At 40.4% G+C, this 16,664-nt stretch overlaps 1 protein-coding gene across 2 annotated transcripts in view; it reads right to left on the reverse strand.

Annotated features, from left to right (window-relative positions):
* CARMIL1 (capping protein regulator and myosin 1 linker 1) overlaps nt 1–16,664 on the reverse strand; it is a 193,410-nt gene that overhangs the window by 18,287 nt on the left and 158,459 nt on the right. For both annotated transcript variants that reach the window (XM_082280169.1, XM_082280168.1), the window contains exons 30-32: nt 5,798–5,864; nt 5,285–5,481; nt 1,273–1,379 (exon numbers count right to left, since the gene is read on the reverse strand). In XM_082280169.1, coding sequence (XP_082136295.1) covers nt 1,273–1,379; nt 5,285–5,481; nt 5,798–5,864 — 371 coding nt within the window. The remainder of the gene's footprint in view (nt 1–1,272; nt 1,380–5,284; nt 5,482–5,797; nt 5,865–16,664) is intronic.

Here is a 16,664-nt window from a genome sequence, read left to right on the forward strand (position 1 = left end):
TCAGTAAGGAATACAGAGGTCACTTTTATGGTGCAGATACTCACCCTCAAAAAAACCCAAAAAACCCCAAAAACAAAACAAACAAAAAAAAACAAACCCAAAAGAATGAACAAGCAAAACCAATCCCTAAACAACCCACCTGCCACTACGATTTTCTAGAGGCATCTTCTGAGCAGAGTACTCACACTTAAGGGCAAAGGTGAGCACATACACGTTCTGCATAAAAGCACCCAAACTGGATCTTTATTTGGGACTGGGTGTCCCAAATAAAAATCCTCAGCAAAGAGTATGGCCAGCATGGGCAAACAAGGATGGTGCAAATTCACAGGGACATCTGAAATGAGCAGCTAGCAGGCAACCAAGGGAAGCACAGGAGAATGTGAGCCTGTGAGCACCCTGAATTTAGCCTGGCTAGGACATTTTTCAAGGCTACCATAATTTCATGCCTCCACATAGTATATCATACATGGCTTCACATGTCACTACAGATATCTAAAACTCATAGTGACTTTAAAACATTTGCTTTTCCTGACACAGCTATCTAGCAGCTAACACTGTTTTCTTCAATGGATGTCACATACAGCACAGAAAGGGTCATTCCAAGTTGCCTGGAAATCACCCTTCCTTTCTCATTTAGTTATGGAAATACTCTGTGTGTGCACGTGCACAAGCATGCAGGAATTCAAGAACATCTACATGCATGGCTCTGTAAGTATACAGCCAGCTACAAAGCAACTGTATAAGCTCTATAACCCTTACATAAAGCTGAAGGAGACATATCTGGCAGGTTAATGTTTTGCTTAAACCTGGAATACTACAGATTGGTCAACCATGTCTTTAACATATTTCAAAACCCGCATAAATCTACTGTCATCTATGAAAACACTGTACCCGACAGCACTCCTCAGCAGAGAGGAACACCCATGTGTACAAGGAGCACTGGGGAGACTCTCAACCAATACAAAGCTCTGCTTCAGCTCTAACGAGCTTTGCTAAAGGGTAAAATGAAGTCAACAGAATTATAAAAATACACACTAGTTATGAATACCCCCCCAACATGGTATAGCAAAGCAATTTATTTCCAAGTAGCCACTTTTAAGGGTAGGTAATCTAATTCACAATGTCTTGACTATTAAGGTATTTTCTGACTTTGACAACAGCAACTCTAGATGCTGGGAAAAGGATTCAAACACAGCTTGAAACTGCTGCTTGCCCAGCTATCAAGATGGATTTTTTTTTTTAAATAACTCCTAAAAACCTTTTTAAACTTACTTTGAATCCATTTTTGTCACTTTCTTAGTGAAAAATTCATCCACACCTTCATCCACTCTCCCCATGAGGCCATTCTGATCTCCTTCTGGTGGTACTCCAGCAGACACCTGACAGAAGAAAAAAACTCTCTCTGGTATATAATAATCTAAGCATGTTTGCTCCAGTGATAATAATTAAGAGTTAAGACATTATAAAAATTATGTGTGCCAACCACAACTCCGTGCAGACAACAGAATCACCACTGGAACTCCCCCTCTAGCCAGGCCAGCTGATTCATTATATCAAAAGCAAAGTAACCCAAAACACCAGTGACAAAATGGATGCTGCAATGCATGAGGCCAGGAATCAAATATCTTTGGCTTGAAAAAAATAGAGCACTAGGCCAGTTAGACAAGCAAAAGAAGCAGAAAAAATAAATCCTGATCAGCAGATGACCTGAAGAGAAAGTATTTTCAAAAGGCAGTTGTCTCACTACTTGGAGAAAAACCTATGTTCTGAATTTTGGACTTAAGAGATTTAGAAACAGAGCTCTGGCAGGCTAATAGGGCCTTTTATAATTCATTCAGTCTAGCACTTCCAAAAGCAGAGACTCTAAATACAGAATCAGGTGTTCCACTTTAGGAACCAAACCCAGACTTTTGCTCAATGTCTGAAAACAGCAAACAGCCTCCTGAAGATGAAACAAGCAGTCTCCTGGGAGGATTTCTCATGTGGTCTAGCTCCTGTACGTGGCTTTGATGTGGAAAAGCTCTATTACCAGTAAAGAGACTCCCTCCCATTTAAATGCCATATGGAAACCTTTTAGATGACTACAGAGGACTCCCCAAGACCCAACCCAGTTGTACTCTTGGTAGTACTAGGGACCAGGACACAATATAGCAGGGTTTGTAATTTGAAACAATTCCAATCAAGGAATCTCCTAGTTGCCACCATAACTCAAGAGTAATCCCAACTTCTCTTTTGATGTGGAATACAAACTCTTTTCTATGCTTCAATACTCTTAAAGGCTGCTGTTAATGTCAAACCCAGTCTCATTAAGTCAAGACAATGAACTTCATATCAACTAATGCTTTGACACAATCATGAAACTTTTTACTTTCCTGGCTGAACCCTGTTAGAAATCAAGTATTTATTTTTGTTATCAAAGATAATAGTTAATATTTTATTGATACCTGCTGTAGCAATCTAATACTGATGTGGAAGAAGCCCACCTGGTAATGACTGCTTTGTTGCCAGTCAAACTGGCAACAGATTTTCTATAAATAACAGTTCTATTCTAAATTAGCACAATGATTTATCAGATTTCATACTACACCACCTTTGGTAAGTTCTGTAGAGAACGTGTTTAGCTGGAATATCTGACACTAGGCAGGAGTGCACATGCCTTCATCTGGTTGGTCTCAGTCACAAACCCCTTATCACTCAACTGAAACACAAAATAAAAGCGAGTGTCGCACTTTAACAGAAATGAGAAACCACTTCATATTGATAGTGGAGTCCTCCAGATAGTAGGGATAAACATGTAAGTATCAAAAGTAAGAGCATCTCCTGAAGGGGAAATAATTCTGGAATCCAAAGATCTACAGAAAATGAGAAGATCTACCTCAAAAAAAAGAAAACAGCATCTGAAACAGCAGCAGGTTCCTAAAAATTAACTAAAGATGTACAGAAATGTTGAGGGTCTAATAAGGTCCTCAAGGCACAGGATGTTCTTATAGCTGTTTATTGTAACACCTTTTATTACCAGCATTAACTGTAAGGCCGAGCTCTGGTTTATTTTTACCCTCCTGACTCTAAAAAAAGAAAAAAAGAAAAAAAAAAAAGAAAAAAAAAAAGTGTTACGGTTTCATTTGTTCTTTTTAATCTCTTTTTTAGCTTAAGTTTAAAAGCAAGCATGTTTCTTTGTTAAGGAAAAAACTGTCTTTGAAGCAGAAATAAATAAGATGAATCACTATCTCTTTCATGCATTAGAGATTAATCTCTTTTGCTATACTAAATCTTCACACATAAGATGAGAACTCATGAGGTTAAGATCTCACAAAAATCTAAATGATAAACAACTGTTTTATTGTTTTGCTTCAAAGTTAAAGCTGCTTGGGAGTGGGTGGTTTTGAGTTTTTCTTTTTTTTCCCTCTCCTTTTCCCCCTCTCTGAATACTCATTTCAGTAGAAATTCTGACAAAACTATAAATCTTTCTTCTGCCTGCCCACTCAACCCAAGTTAAAAGTTTGTTTCTTTTTTTTCCTCCATCTTCTCCTTTCTTTTCTTACATTTTTCAGCTTATAAAGAACTAATCTGTTTTCCAGCAAAACCAGAGAAGTACAACTCTGATCATCTGAGACCCCTCGAATTACTTAATACAAATAATGGGAGCAGCAAACAATCCAAAAGACCTGCTTTAAGCAGCAGAAAAGGTCAAGATTTTGCCTCTCACATTTCAAGTGCTTTTCCTAAGTACTGCTTTCTGTATTCTTGAAGTGGCAAAATCAGCAGCAAACTCTGCAAGCAATGTCATGGTCCACTCATGACTCTGACCTTCAAAATCTGGCTGTTTCATTTTCAGAAGCATCAAAACAAACATCTTAAGTCTTTCAAAAATTTGTTTGCACTCATTTTGAGGTCAGAACTAGTAAGGAACTAAATGGTTCATAAAAACAAGACAGGGACAAATGAGTTTAAGTAAAAAAAGCTCCTTTGAATTTCTGCAACTAAATAAACTCCCAATTTCCTAATAAATTCAATATGGATGAGCACATTCCCATAATACTGCACTATCATGGAAGGTAGGACTTCTCCTCCAGTAGGAGTAACCTTTTTGTTGCTGTTGAAGAAGATATTGTATGTCCTAGGTCCATGCCTGGTAGTGAAGCACTTGCCCCTCCCACACCCCCACTCCTTCCACCTCCCTGTGCTGATGGCACAGGATGTGCTGAGTTTGGAAGCAACTGGGAAAACATGTGTGTTCTGCAGCAATGGAACTGGGAGAAGTAAACACAGATGTGTTTTCAGTACATGGAGACAAATCCATTCTTCTGCTACCTCTAACATTCCCTGTAAAGCACAAGGGAACGGAAAGTTGGCTTGAATATTCCCTTTGCTTCAATGTTTCTCCCTTTCCAAGTGGTACAAAAAGCATTCCACTGCCTGATATGATCTTTCCCAGTATTAGGGAAATTTTCAAGGATCCTCACAACTGAAAATCCTCAGGAAGCAGAAGAGGCCACAGGCATTTATTACGAGGCCACCTAACTCAAGAGAAGCAATGTCTGCCCCTTGATAGGGCTACTTATCATATCAGCTGTGCTCTGTTGCTGTGAGATAACTCTGCAACTCCTCCAGATCTGTCCTTACATACCCCGAGGACACACCATCACAGAAATAAATCTCTACTGATGCGGTGTGCCAAGGAAATGGAACTGTGGGAACTCCACGCACGTATATTGAGTTCACACCAATGCCTTTCGTGAACAGACAGTGCTCTTCTGTTTTGCCTTTCTAAGGCAGGCTCCAGCATGAAAAGCAGATCTGTGACTATGCAGATTTGCTGGCCCAAACACCATCTTCAGTTTAGGAGCTGTGGGAATCTGGGTGTCAGAGAGTAGCTCCTCTGATTGCTGATAGAAATAAGAATTCATGCCAAGTTACCACATCTTAATGCAGGCAGAAAAAAGGATTAAGACTTAACAAATCCTTGCAACATAATTGAAAAGTCTCATGATATTTTCTGCATTTCCTGTGAAAGCTCCGAGTACCTCCAGAAATTGCTTCCATGAAAAAAAACCCACAAAATAAAAAGGATAAAACATATCATGGATTTAGGCTGTGTCAAACAAGACAAAAAGCTTGTAATAGGGATGGCACACTGAAAGACATGAATACCAGGAGAAAAATTAAGTAGTTGCTTATGGCTTTTACACCTTCAACCATTGCCCTCATTACATTGCAAGACCTGACTCACAGCAAAAAGCAATCAACACACAACATTGCCAGCAGTATTTTAATGTAGACTCACTGCTGCTTGACTGGGCTGCTGCTTTTTATTCCTTTTGGGCCTTAATTTTGTAAAGTGTTCCAGTTTCCTCCCTTCTTCTGATGGCAGCTCTGAAATAAATCCAGAAGTTCGTTTGTCTGGCCTGCTGGAAGGAAATGGTGGGTCTTCTATATGGATAGGTACTTCTTCCAGTGCTTTATCTAGATCAAATTCCATTTCTAAGAGAAATCAAAACTTTCTAATTAGATTTAACATGCAATTTAAAACAAAAGACAATGCCATTCCTCTTTTTGGTGGTAAATAATTATAAGCACATTCAGAGAACTTAGCCACAACATGTCTGTGAGCAGATAGCACTGTGAGCAACTATTTACTATCAAACACATTAGCAAAGTCCCAAAACAAAGCAGCCAGTGTGGACCAAAAATTCAATACAGAGGGAGGGAGAATCACCTGTGCTTTTCAATCAAGAACCACCTAGAACCACCTCAGGCAAGCAAAGAAACAAAATGTATTTAAGAAATCCTCACTTACCAAAAGCTCTGGACACTGGCCGAAGCATTCTACTGTGGATGCTTTTCCTTTTTGATTTAGGAGTCATCTATCAACACAAAACAGAACAAAAAATTACTTTAGGGGACAAAAGAAATTAGAACAAATCAGTTTTTCAAGCCTATGAACCATTTCAAAATCTGATTTGATTTAACACCAGAAAGGAATGGGTTTTTTCCTCCCTCTCTTATACACTCAGAACTATTTCTAAATTGATTGTTCAACTAACTTTTAACAGAAGCAGGGAGGTAATTTATTTTTCCCACTAAAACTGCAGGCTGTACACAGGATGATTATTGAAATTGTCCAAACATTAACTCTTTGATCCTCAATTGTAAAAGAAAGTAGCTATTAAAATCTCATCTCTGCATTTGAGATCACAAGGGACTCGTTTAAGACTTAATTACTTTGTGCAACCCTGCACAGTTAATGACAATACCAGGAATAGCCTACCCCTTGTTCTGGCATTTATTTTTGATACAAAATATACTTCCTCAGTTCATTTGTTAGTGGCACGTTACTGGGGATTTGTGCTTCTGGACACCACCACACAGCTCACCAACCTTCCCTAGGAAAATGAGCCTTGGAGAATACAGTCCTTCTTCAGAAAACAAAAACACCATGTCAGCGTTGGCAGTATCTATAGCAAACATATGACTTCCCTGGACTTTAGACACACTGAGAATAGCTGGAAAGTTCAGCATACATTCAACACAGCTACTGAATTATGAACTATTAGCCTTCTTATCTTCAAAATGCAAAAAAAAAAGGAGCATGTTGCTTTAAGACCACAAATACCCAGACTTAAGACTCAGGTTTGTTCTTTTTGGAAAATAGTTGTCTTTCTTTTCTTGCCTGAAGCCTTCTGAAAGTTCACATGGTGAGTAAGACAATTTTGCTACAGGAAATGGATGCATCACCAATTCCAAACCTCTTAACATAGCTCAGCATTGTCAGACTTTTTGTGTAAAAGCTGACCTGCAGGTTTTCTCAAGAGTTAATTTTAAATGGCTCAGCTTCTATAAAGATGCTATTCTTGAAGCCTAATGACTGCATATCTAGTGGCTTCTGGAGTATCAGTCAGGAAGCTGTTATGGCTTGCAACTCATTAACAGAATTGTTAATCAAGTTTAGTAGTATCAATTTTATACCAGCCAGAAAAGACACAGTTGGCATTAACATTTCAGACAAATCATGAACTGTTTAAGGCAAACATCTGCTAGTTTTTATGTATGCAAAGTTCAGTGCACAGACCCACATGCTCTGAATTCATATTCCCGAAGTAGTCACGAGGATCATTATGCCACTACTCACATTCTCAGGGTTATGACAGATTTTTGTAACAGGACAGCTATTACCCATGTTCTCAGGACCCAAAAAGGACTGGAAGACCACAGAGTGGGCAGTGATAGCACTGCCTGGGCAACAGAGCTCTGGTTTTATTGCCAGGTACATTGTTGGGAGAAAAAGATACCTTCAGCTGTTGCAGGTTTCCACTTCCACATTTGACAACCATCAGTAAATGACACAACAGTTTCACGACCAGCCAGAAAAATAGTTTGCCACCTGAGCAGATTTACTCTGACGCTAATGAGCAGGCAAAGTGTTGCTGCATCAAAAGGTCAGACATTACTTTCAGAGTTACCAATAAACTAAATGCAATAGATTTGGTGGTGAGTGGCTGGAGAGGTGCTGAATTTTTTCAGCCGAAACTGCAGCGGACTGTACAAGAGGTAGGCAGCTGGGCAGCCTCTGAACTGCACAGCTCAACAGCTGTCCATCCATCACCCAAACCTGAAACAACCAAAGCATTTGCACCTCATGTAAGAAAGAGTTGAAGCAGCTCAGCATTTGGGGAACAACAATTAGATGTCACTATCAGTAGTCCTGGTTTTATTTCCAGACATAGCCCTTTCCTCTTGTTAAGGTACATTCACATGCATTTTGGTCCATTTCCCAATTTCTTTTGGTGGTGTGACTGGAAGTTACATCTAGTATATACAGCAACTCATGCTAAAGAAGATCTGAAAGGAGGACAGAAAACACGGCTGATGGGAGACCTCTGGTCACTCAGCAGCTGCACAGCCATGGCCAGTGTTCGGAGTAGATGAACAAGCTGGGAGCTGTATCAGCCCAGGGCACCAATGCAAAAAAAGCACAGGGCAAGTTCTGAGGTTCCTGTGCAAGGATTGGAATGTTCCAAATACATCTCCAACAGCCAGGAACAGAATGATTTCATTTTCCTTCCCAGACAAGAAAATGCCTCCAGATGACCCTGCAGAGCTTGCGCTGACGACCATAAGCCAGTCTCTGCTACAACTTACTGTCAGCTTGGCATGATCCATCAGCAGCTTGGTTGCTGGGGATAAAGGCAGAAGGATAGAGATGCTTCCCATTTGCTTTAACAGCATGAATAGCAGCTCTACAAACACTTTTATTTGAAAACCTTCTGTTTTCTAGCCTGTTTAGGAAGTGCACAGATGAAAGGCTTCTTGCCAAGTGAACTTTCTAGATCACACACAGAGCAAAATGGGTCAAAGCATTAATTTAAGTAGGCCAGTGTGCTGTTTTACAAAATATTAGGCTTAATCTCTGCTTAACATCTCAGCCACCACACAGTCTGCTACAGCAGCAGCGCACATGTCATTGCTAGAGGAGATATCTGAACGCCCCAGCCTGAGCTCCATTTCCTATGCTTCATGGAAGCAGCTCAGCTTTGGCAGAAACACATCTTCCACCTTGCCACCATCTCTGGTCCCACAAGCACAAAGTGGCTCTCCAGCCCTATGCTTCCCTTGTGGCCTTTACAGAGGAATAGCTGTTAGTATCAACCTCGCCTCATTCACATCTTCCACGGACTTACCATTCTAGTATAACACCTCCTGAATTCTTCCTTGTTTTGCCTACTTTTCCATGAGCACATTGTAGGCTTCTTGGTAGAACAGACAGAAATAAACTGCATCTCTGGAATTGGAGAGGACCTCTTGGAAGTCTGCATGCATCTGCATGCCACTGAGATCTCAGGAGATGGCTCCATGAGTGCCCCCTCTGCAGTAGATGTGAGCCAGCAAATCTCTACCACACTTCCAAATAAGGGCTAACTTAGACACCGTCACGTGTCCTTGCCAACTTTACGCTCCCAGGACCTCTTCCCATGATCACTTTTACAGATTCCTCTCTTCTGACTGCCTTCCTCAGAAAACTATCTGAGCTCTCTGGAATTTTCTGAAATGGTATCACCAGCTGTGGAAGAACACTAGTACCTTGGGAATTAAAAACAACAACTGAAATAATTCTGTTTTGAATGCTAGAAAAAAATGTACTTTCAGAAACACGATCTCAGGTACTCTCCTTGTTTATAGAGGTAATTGAAATTACTCTCAGTGCTGAGGGATATACTTATTTCCATGTTTTTCTCCTCCTACTCCAAAGTAATTTATATTCAATCCTATTAGATACAGAGATGCTCCGTGAGCCTCCTGTTACTTCCCTTTCAAAAGATTTCAAACAAACTAATGAACACCTTGCTGCTCCCTCTTGAAAATCATTTCCCCAACCAGTCTCCCTTCAACATATGGATTTTCAGCTTTGAGAACATGCTAAGGACTATTCTTTCATTAAGATGTATGATGCATGAATATAAAACCAAATCAACAGATTTTACTTCTGAGCAACAATATTTGTGCTTATATCCCCAACATCAGCACTCTGCTTTGGTTTGGTCTTAAAACCAAGGGATCCTTTAAATCAGGTGCTACATTAGCTGAACCTTTTTGTAAATCCAATCTCATTCCTGAACCATTGCCTATTTCATTTGTAGGTGCAGATGGATGGCACTACAGTCTCCCAGGAGACTCTCAAGGCAGTACAGAGGCAAATGAAGCACAAAAACATAAACAAGTAGGCCAGAAACAGCAGAGCTGAAAAAATACTTACACTTGTACAGCAGAGAGTCTCCATGCAGCAAAAAAGAAAGAAAAAAGAATATGAATGGGGAAGACAAAGCAATAGCAGTTCTCAGGAAAGGAGGCAAAACCAGGAATCACCAAAATAAAGAAAACTAAAGCCAAAATGCTTGGAAGTCTTAGCAGGAAAGCTGACATGCAAAAATGAGGTAAAAATCCCTTTTGGAAGTGCTATACATTTTGTATTTCCAGAGGATAACCAGAGAGGTATGCATTCTCTCATTTGATCTATACTGGGACAAATTAAAGTCTCCTGACATTTGTTTCCAATATACGGCACTCGCCAATGGTGCCAATCTGCCACCTGCTGTCCCAATGTACTGTGTTTTTCCATTTTGCTGGCACCAGTAGCAAGAAAAAAAATGTAATTCTATTATTTCCTAGTCTGAAGGAAGATTCTGAATTAAAAATTGCCAGTTTGTTGTGGTGTGCAAGCAAGCAAGGAAAACAAAACAAAGCTTCTCTTGAGGGAATGAAAAAGGATGCAAGTCTGTTCTCCTGAGGTTTAATAAATAAACCTACACGAAAGCAACAGTATTTCTCCTTTCCATGAGGAGGTTTAGAGGCACAGACTTTCAAGCACTTTTGGCACAGGAGAAAGATGCTGTTTCATGACTAAAGCACAACCTTTTCTCTTCCCTTCAAAAATTATAAGGAAAAAAAAGGAAGCAGCACAGCTGTCATAGGAAATGAAGCAATGCCATATCCCATCTCTTCTATGGCTCATGACCAATCATGCTCCTCCAGAATTTAGGGTTAGAAAAAACAATTATTAGCAGAGTGGTTTTGTTTTCAAGTTGAATGGGGACTGCTGCTATAACAACACTGCAGGTGTTAGCAGAGTGTGGCAGAAGTAGTCATGGTCTGGATTAAACATGCTGTCAAGAAAGTGCTGCATGTTCTTGCACACAGCTCCTCTCCTTTATTTTCCTACTGTCCTCCTGGTTAGTTGTTTGTTTGTTGGGGTTCTGCCTCAAGGTTTTGGGTTTTTTGGTCTTTATTTTCTTTTACCTTCAGAAACTTTGGCTTTATGCAAGAGTTCTTGGCTAGCAGTGATTCAGGCAAACCCCATCTTTACTCTCATTTTTGTGTGCTAGCCATGCACACATACACTCTTAATCAATTTCTCTGTCAGAATCTATGCTCTCTCTTCTCTTGCTCATCTTCTACACTACCATTCACTACAGCTGCTCTGAAATTGCTGGAGAGACTGCAGAATCCATTGACAAACATCTTGAAAACTGAAACAATCTTAAAAAAGTGCTCCTGCACACTTGAACAAAAAATCTGCAACACTGATTCTCTTTCAGGCAGCATTCGTGGCAGTATTCCAGCATCTTCTGTGTATTTAATGCATAGGCAGGTAAGTTATTTATATTATATATGCAGCTGGAAATGTGATTAGGACCAAAGTGTGAAGTAACACACATAAATGGAAGCAATGCCAAGATTTGAGGGAGTTTACAGTCTATGGTCCTAATCCAACAAGGGCTTGTGGAAACTCCTACCTTCCACACTTCAGTGATCTCCCGACTACTGAGGCACTTAAAAGTTAAAAGGTGCTAAACAGCTTGTGGGTGGGGAGTAAGGAGGGAGAAAGAGGCGAACAGCAGGCAACAGGTTAGACAAGGAAGCACCATTAAGCAAAGCAAAGACCAAGGGACTTGCCTGAAGCCACCAAGGAATCTGGCTGCTCTGCACGGAACCTACTGCCAGTCTTCAGACCCCTGAAGTGCTACAGACCATGAGGCCTCTCAACCCTTCCCTTTGTTTCCTCTCAGCATAATTGCAAAATAAAGTGGTCTGCCTCCCAGTGTACCTGGGCCATTGCTGAAGATGAAACCCCAGCACACAACCAAAAATCCCAAGAAAATTAAACCCAAACAAAATCAGAAATTGCATTAATTATAATGGAATTATAACAATGTGCCAGTGAGGTTTCAGATGTCAGAAAAAATATTTCAAAGGAATTTTACAGAACATATTTATCCAGTGCTATACCATTTCAGCTGCAGGTATTCTGTGGGGTATGCCTTTTTAAGAGAGGCATAAGAAAACAAGGCATTTTATCACGAGTCCTCCTGTTTTCTTTTGCTGTAAGAAATCCCAACCTGTAAAGCTGCCATGACACCAGTTCAGTCAATCAGCGTTTCCCACGCTTCTTCTAGTCTCCTAACTACCTTTGACACGGTGTCACACATTAAAAAAAAATAAATCTTCAGGTATACTTTATAAAGCAGAGCAGCAAATTGATCGGTTCTGGATTTTGCACATGAAATCTTTGGACATGCAGGTACCTCACCACCTGTGTAGAAAACCTTAGAAACTAGACAGCTGCTACTGCTTACTTCATCTACAGAAGATTTTATGATGTGATTTCCAGGGTGAAACCCTCCTCGTGGCTTCAGAAAACCAGTGATGCACTTCCCACTAGCAGTGACAGTAACCTGAGCCACTGTCCTTAGAATCTCCCCCTCGAGTGCCATTGTCCTTGGAAAATTAAATGCAATGCTAAAATCCATGACAGCTAATGGAGTATTTTCCAGTAGACAGGAGAGCAAAGCCCCTCACAGCCCTGAATGTAGGGACTATGCATTTTTACATCAACAGAGATCTAGGCCTTACCTTTATATTTCAGAGTTCTGTACTCTATATGGAAATATGATAGAGAGAGATAGAGTAAATAGTGTAAATAAATATGGCATACAAATAATCCATATGTGAGTTTCAGGAGCATGTTTGTTTATTTCCTTCCCTCCCTCAAGAGCTGAATTTCTAGAGAAGGAGCTGTGGTTCAGAATTAATTCAATTAGTCTCATCTAAACCACCCTGACCTTTAGAATTACTTTGTACAGAAACATTTTCTGAAAGAAAAGGAGTAGCACTGCAGTAAGATAAGCTCAGTAGATTTGCCCTTGAGCTTGTTATATTTTACTAGCCAAGAAATCTTTGCTTTACTGCTTGCTGAGATGTGGCTCGTGTACTCTGATATTTCATCAAGCACTTCAGTATTCTCTTTTAATTAATAATTCTGCACTTGCATCTTTCAAGTAATGTAAAATTCCTGCATATAAACATTCCTGCACATAAACAGTCGAAGCTTTCATTATGAAGAGTGAAAAAACAGACACGTGAATTAAACTGAGGGCTTCCTAAAACTATTAAACCCAATGTTTAATTCCATGTTCTGAATTAGTATCCTGCAAGGAATTCATGCCTGCAACTACCACCTCAAAAGAAAAAGCAATTCTCCATAGCATCAGTTCTGTTTTCTATTTGCTCATGAAGAGGTTAACATCTTCTACAGCACCTGGGCTTCAAGACGATCCAAGAGGATGGTTCCAACTACATTACTTTTGCTTTTATAGTTATTTTAGTTAAAAACTAAGTGCAGAATAGACAGCTGCTGCAGGTCAGCTAGCACAAACTATCTTTAAGTCACCACAACCTGCTTGCCTGTTGCTGTTTATTACCTTCGGCTGGCAAATGCTGACTCAAAAATTACTTTGTTCATGACCTAATCTTCCATCCAGCAAGAATAAAAGGCCTTTAAACTCAGCAAACACAGAGGGGTGGACAGCTGTTCAAGATGTCCTTAGGCAATTCTTTAACAGCTATCACACATATCGGGTGCCCTGAGCAAGAACATCACTAAAGCAACTCAGAGGCAATACACTCCTGAATGGGTGGTCAAGCCAGGACAAATGGGGCTTAGGGCAACTTGATCTAGCAAAGGGTGTCCCTGCCCACGGCAGGAACTTGGAATGAGGTGATCTTTAAACATCTCTTCCAACCCAAACCATTTGATACTTTTATGAATAAGAACTGTTGTACCTGCCTGCCCTACAGCTTCCCAGGACGGAGAACCAACACAACTTCTGCATCTCTCCTTCCTTCCAACAACCCGAAGTGAACAGCGACCAAAAGGATAAGCAGTCCTCCAGACAAAAACAACCAGTCACCTTGTCATCGATGTCAGACCCTTTGTGGGCAGATAATGCATTGCTTGTGGTCCCATTTGATAGGGGAAATGCTACAGGGAGACTTACCACACTGAAGTCAGATACAGTTTACCCTGGAAGAGCAAATGGACTCTATGCTCAGAATTTTGATGGGAAGTTTTACTCTTGAAAACCCAGGCACACTTGAGCTGTTGTTATTTTCTCATAGAAAATATTGCTTCAGACATCTCTCCAGCATGCACAAGAAATCTTTATACCCCTCGGACACTTTGAAATATACTTCATGAACTAAAGCATTAAAAAAACCCTCTCAAATGTCTGAATTATAAGTCCTGTCTATACTATATCAAGGTATCTCCCTACTGAAAACAGGAAATATCGTGACAGGCAATGAGCAAATATTCTAAGATCCTGTATGAGAAACAGAAATACTTGGGTAGAGTATTTGAGATTCTTCTCTAAAACAAACTGACAGAAAATGTCAATCATTATTTACCCAAGAGAGGATGGCAAAAATCAAAAGCTGATCTATGCAGTGATGAAACTAAAGTGTGACACATGATTTAAATAATGCTGCTTGGTCAGACAATCATGGGGCAGCACATGAGCCTAGGAGGGACAGAAACACTTGAAAGGATTGGAAGATGCCTATGCTGCAAAGCAGGACTGCTCACCCACAAGCATGGTATTAAGTGCTGACTGTATGTACACAAACTTCCCAGGAGTATCTAAATGCCATGGCATTGGAAATGACTCATAGCTAAACCGTACAAGACAAAATGAGGTTCTGATCAGCTTTGATTGAAACTAGCCTGACTTTTCCATTGCTTTGTTTTTCTCTCTTGTTCTTTTCTTTTAGTTTTCTTTAATGCCTGCATACTTGAAGATCCTTTCACCTGTTTAAGTGCTTTTGGTTTTGGATTAGTATTCCAATCCTGCCACTACTGACCTCAAAAATTCACAGTAACTTGATCTAACGTGAGATATGATCTCACTGCAGAGGTACATCCACCATTTTGTAATGAGGCTTTAGCTGACCTAAATAACATCCAAAGAAAATATGTTTACCTCTAAGTTCTCCTCTAGTCTAACAGAAAGATGTTTTGAGATAGATTTGTGAATAAGGCTGTGTGATACAGTTGTCAACGACAGCAGTGATGAGACTTGATAACTTGGAAGCTGTCTTTTAGCCTTTTGGCAGCATGTATGCTTGATTTTATTTATTTATTTATTTTGAAGTTCCTATTCTGGCAACCCAGCTCATCCTAACCTACTTTTCCTTGATGAAATACAGCCAAGTCTAATGGTACTGTGTAACTGCCTGCCCTAACACAGACTTTCTCTCTCCTCTTCCTGTGAGGAACTGTTCTTTATCCCTGCAATATGAAGTATCAGTTTTGCAGAGCAAAAAATGGCACGCCTCATGCTCTTCTGGGTAAAGTGAGAACCATGAAGCACTCTTAGTGAGACAGACTCATGCATGTGCTATTTTAAGTAGGCTCTCCAGATTTCAGAGTAAACATGATTTCCCCAGACAACACAGATAAAGTACCTCATGCCAAGTTGTTCATCTGAGATGCCAGAAGAATCAAAAAGCAGCAGAAAGGACCATACAAAGTATACAGAAAACTCCTCAACCATTTGAGAAGGTCAACTTGCCAGATACTAACTGAATTGAGACACATCATGGCTGCAGAGAGATGTGTGCTACAGAAATAGCACTATCAGAGGTTATTCTCACGCTGCTTGCTGTTTTGCCTCTGCGAAAGGCTCCAGAGCAGAGATTTTGGCAAGAACTACTCCAAAGGAGCTCCTGCTGATCTACCATGGGAAATAACAAGAAAGTTCTTATAAGCAGAGGATGTGGGAAGATGATCCTGTATCTGTTTGTGCTGAACATCAACTGAGTCCCTGGCTCTGCTGGCAAAAGGGATCACATGAGTGTCCCCTGACCCAACCTGTGCAAAAGGGCTTTGCCCTCATAACCTGAAGCAGGTAAATGAGCTCTTGGGTGATCCCTTGGGTGACTCACCTGCTGGCTGAATGGGCAAGCAAATGCAGGTAGGGACAGTCACCTCTCCACCAAGTGGTGGTTAGGCGTCCATCACCAGGCTGTGACAGCCTGTGACAGGAGTGGTTGGCCAGGGGGTGGTGGCTGCTCCTTGGGGACTGGCTGGGCATCAGTCAGCAGGTGCTGAACAAATGCATCATGCATCACTTGTTTTGTATATTCTTTCATCATTATTACTATATCCCCCTTTCTTTTCTGCTCTATTAAATGTTTTTTTTTTTTCTCAAACCATGAGTTTTACTTTTTTCTCATTCTATCACACATCCCACTGCGGGGGAGTGAGAGTGGTGCTCAGCTGCCTGCCAGATTAAATCACAACAACTACACACCCTCCTCTCCACCCCCAACACAAATCTGGGTCTGCTAAGGCACCAATATTACGGGAAGACAAGTGCCTGGCACAGGTGACACCACCCAAACAGAATACCCAGCAGATGCATTCCACAATTCTTCCTATAACCTAAGCAGAAAGCAATCCCCAATTTTATAGTAACTTTTTTTTTCTTAAACAAGCATGCAGTGCTGTTATGCAGTTTATCAGATTCTTCATTTACTTCATATTGTGCCAATAATGTACCCTAGATTATGAGAAACAGCTTTGAACTCTAAGAAATCTCAGCTGGTTTAAGAAAAACAAACTATGTATGAAGTATCCATCACCTCCTTCCATTTAGAGACCAAGAAAAGACATTGAAAGCCCGGTTTCTCTTAGAGTGTTTCAGCTGGGAACATGTATCCCCTCATAAGCCTGTACTCTGTAGTCTATACATGTAACAATAATAATTGAATAAATATGGATAAGGGCAGTGAGGATGCTGCAAAACTATATATAGAGGAACCCAGGAAAAGAT

This window comes from Coloeus monedula (genome assembly GCF_965178545.1).
Source record: "Coloeus monedula genome assembly, chromosome: 1".
NCBI classification, from domain to species: domain Eukaryota; kingdom Metazoa; phylum Chordata; class Aves; order Passeriformes; family Corvidae; genus Coloeus; species Coloeus monedula.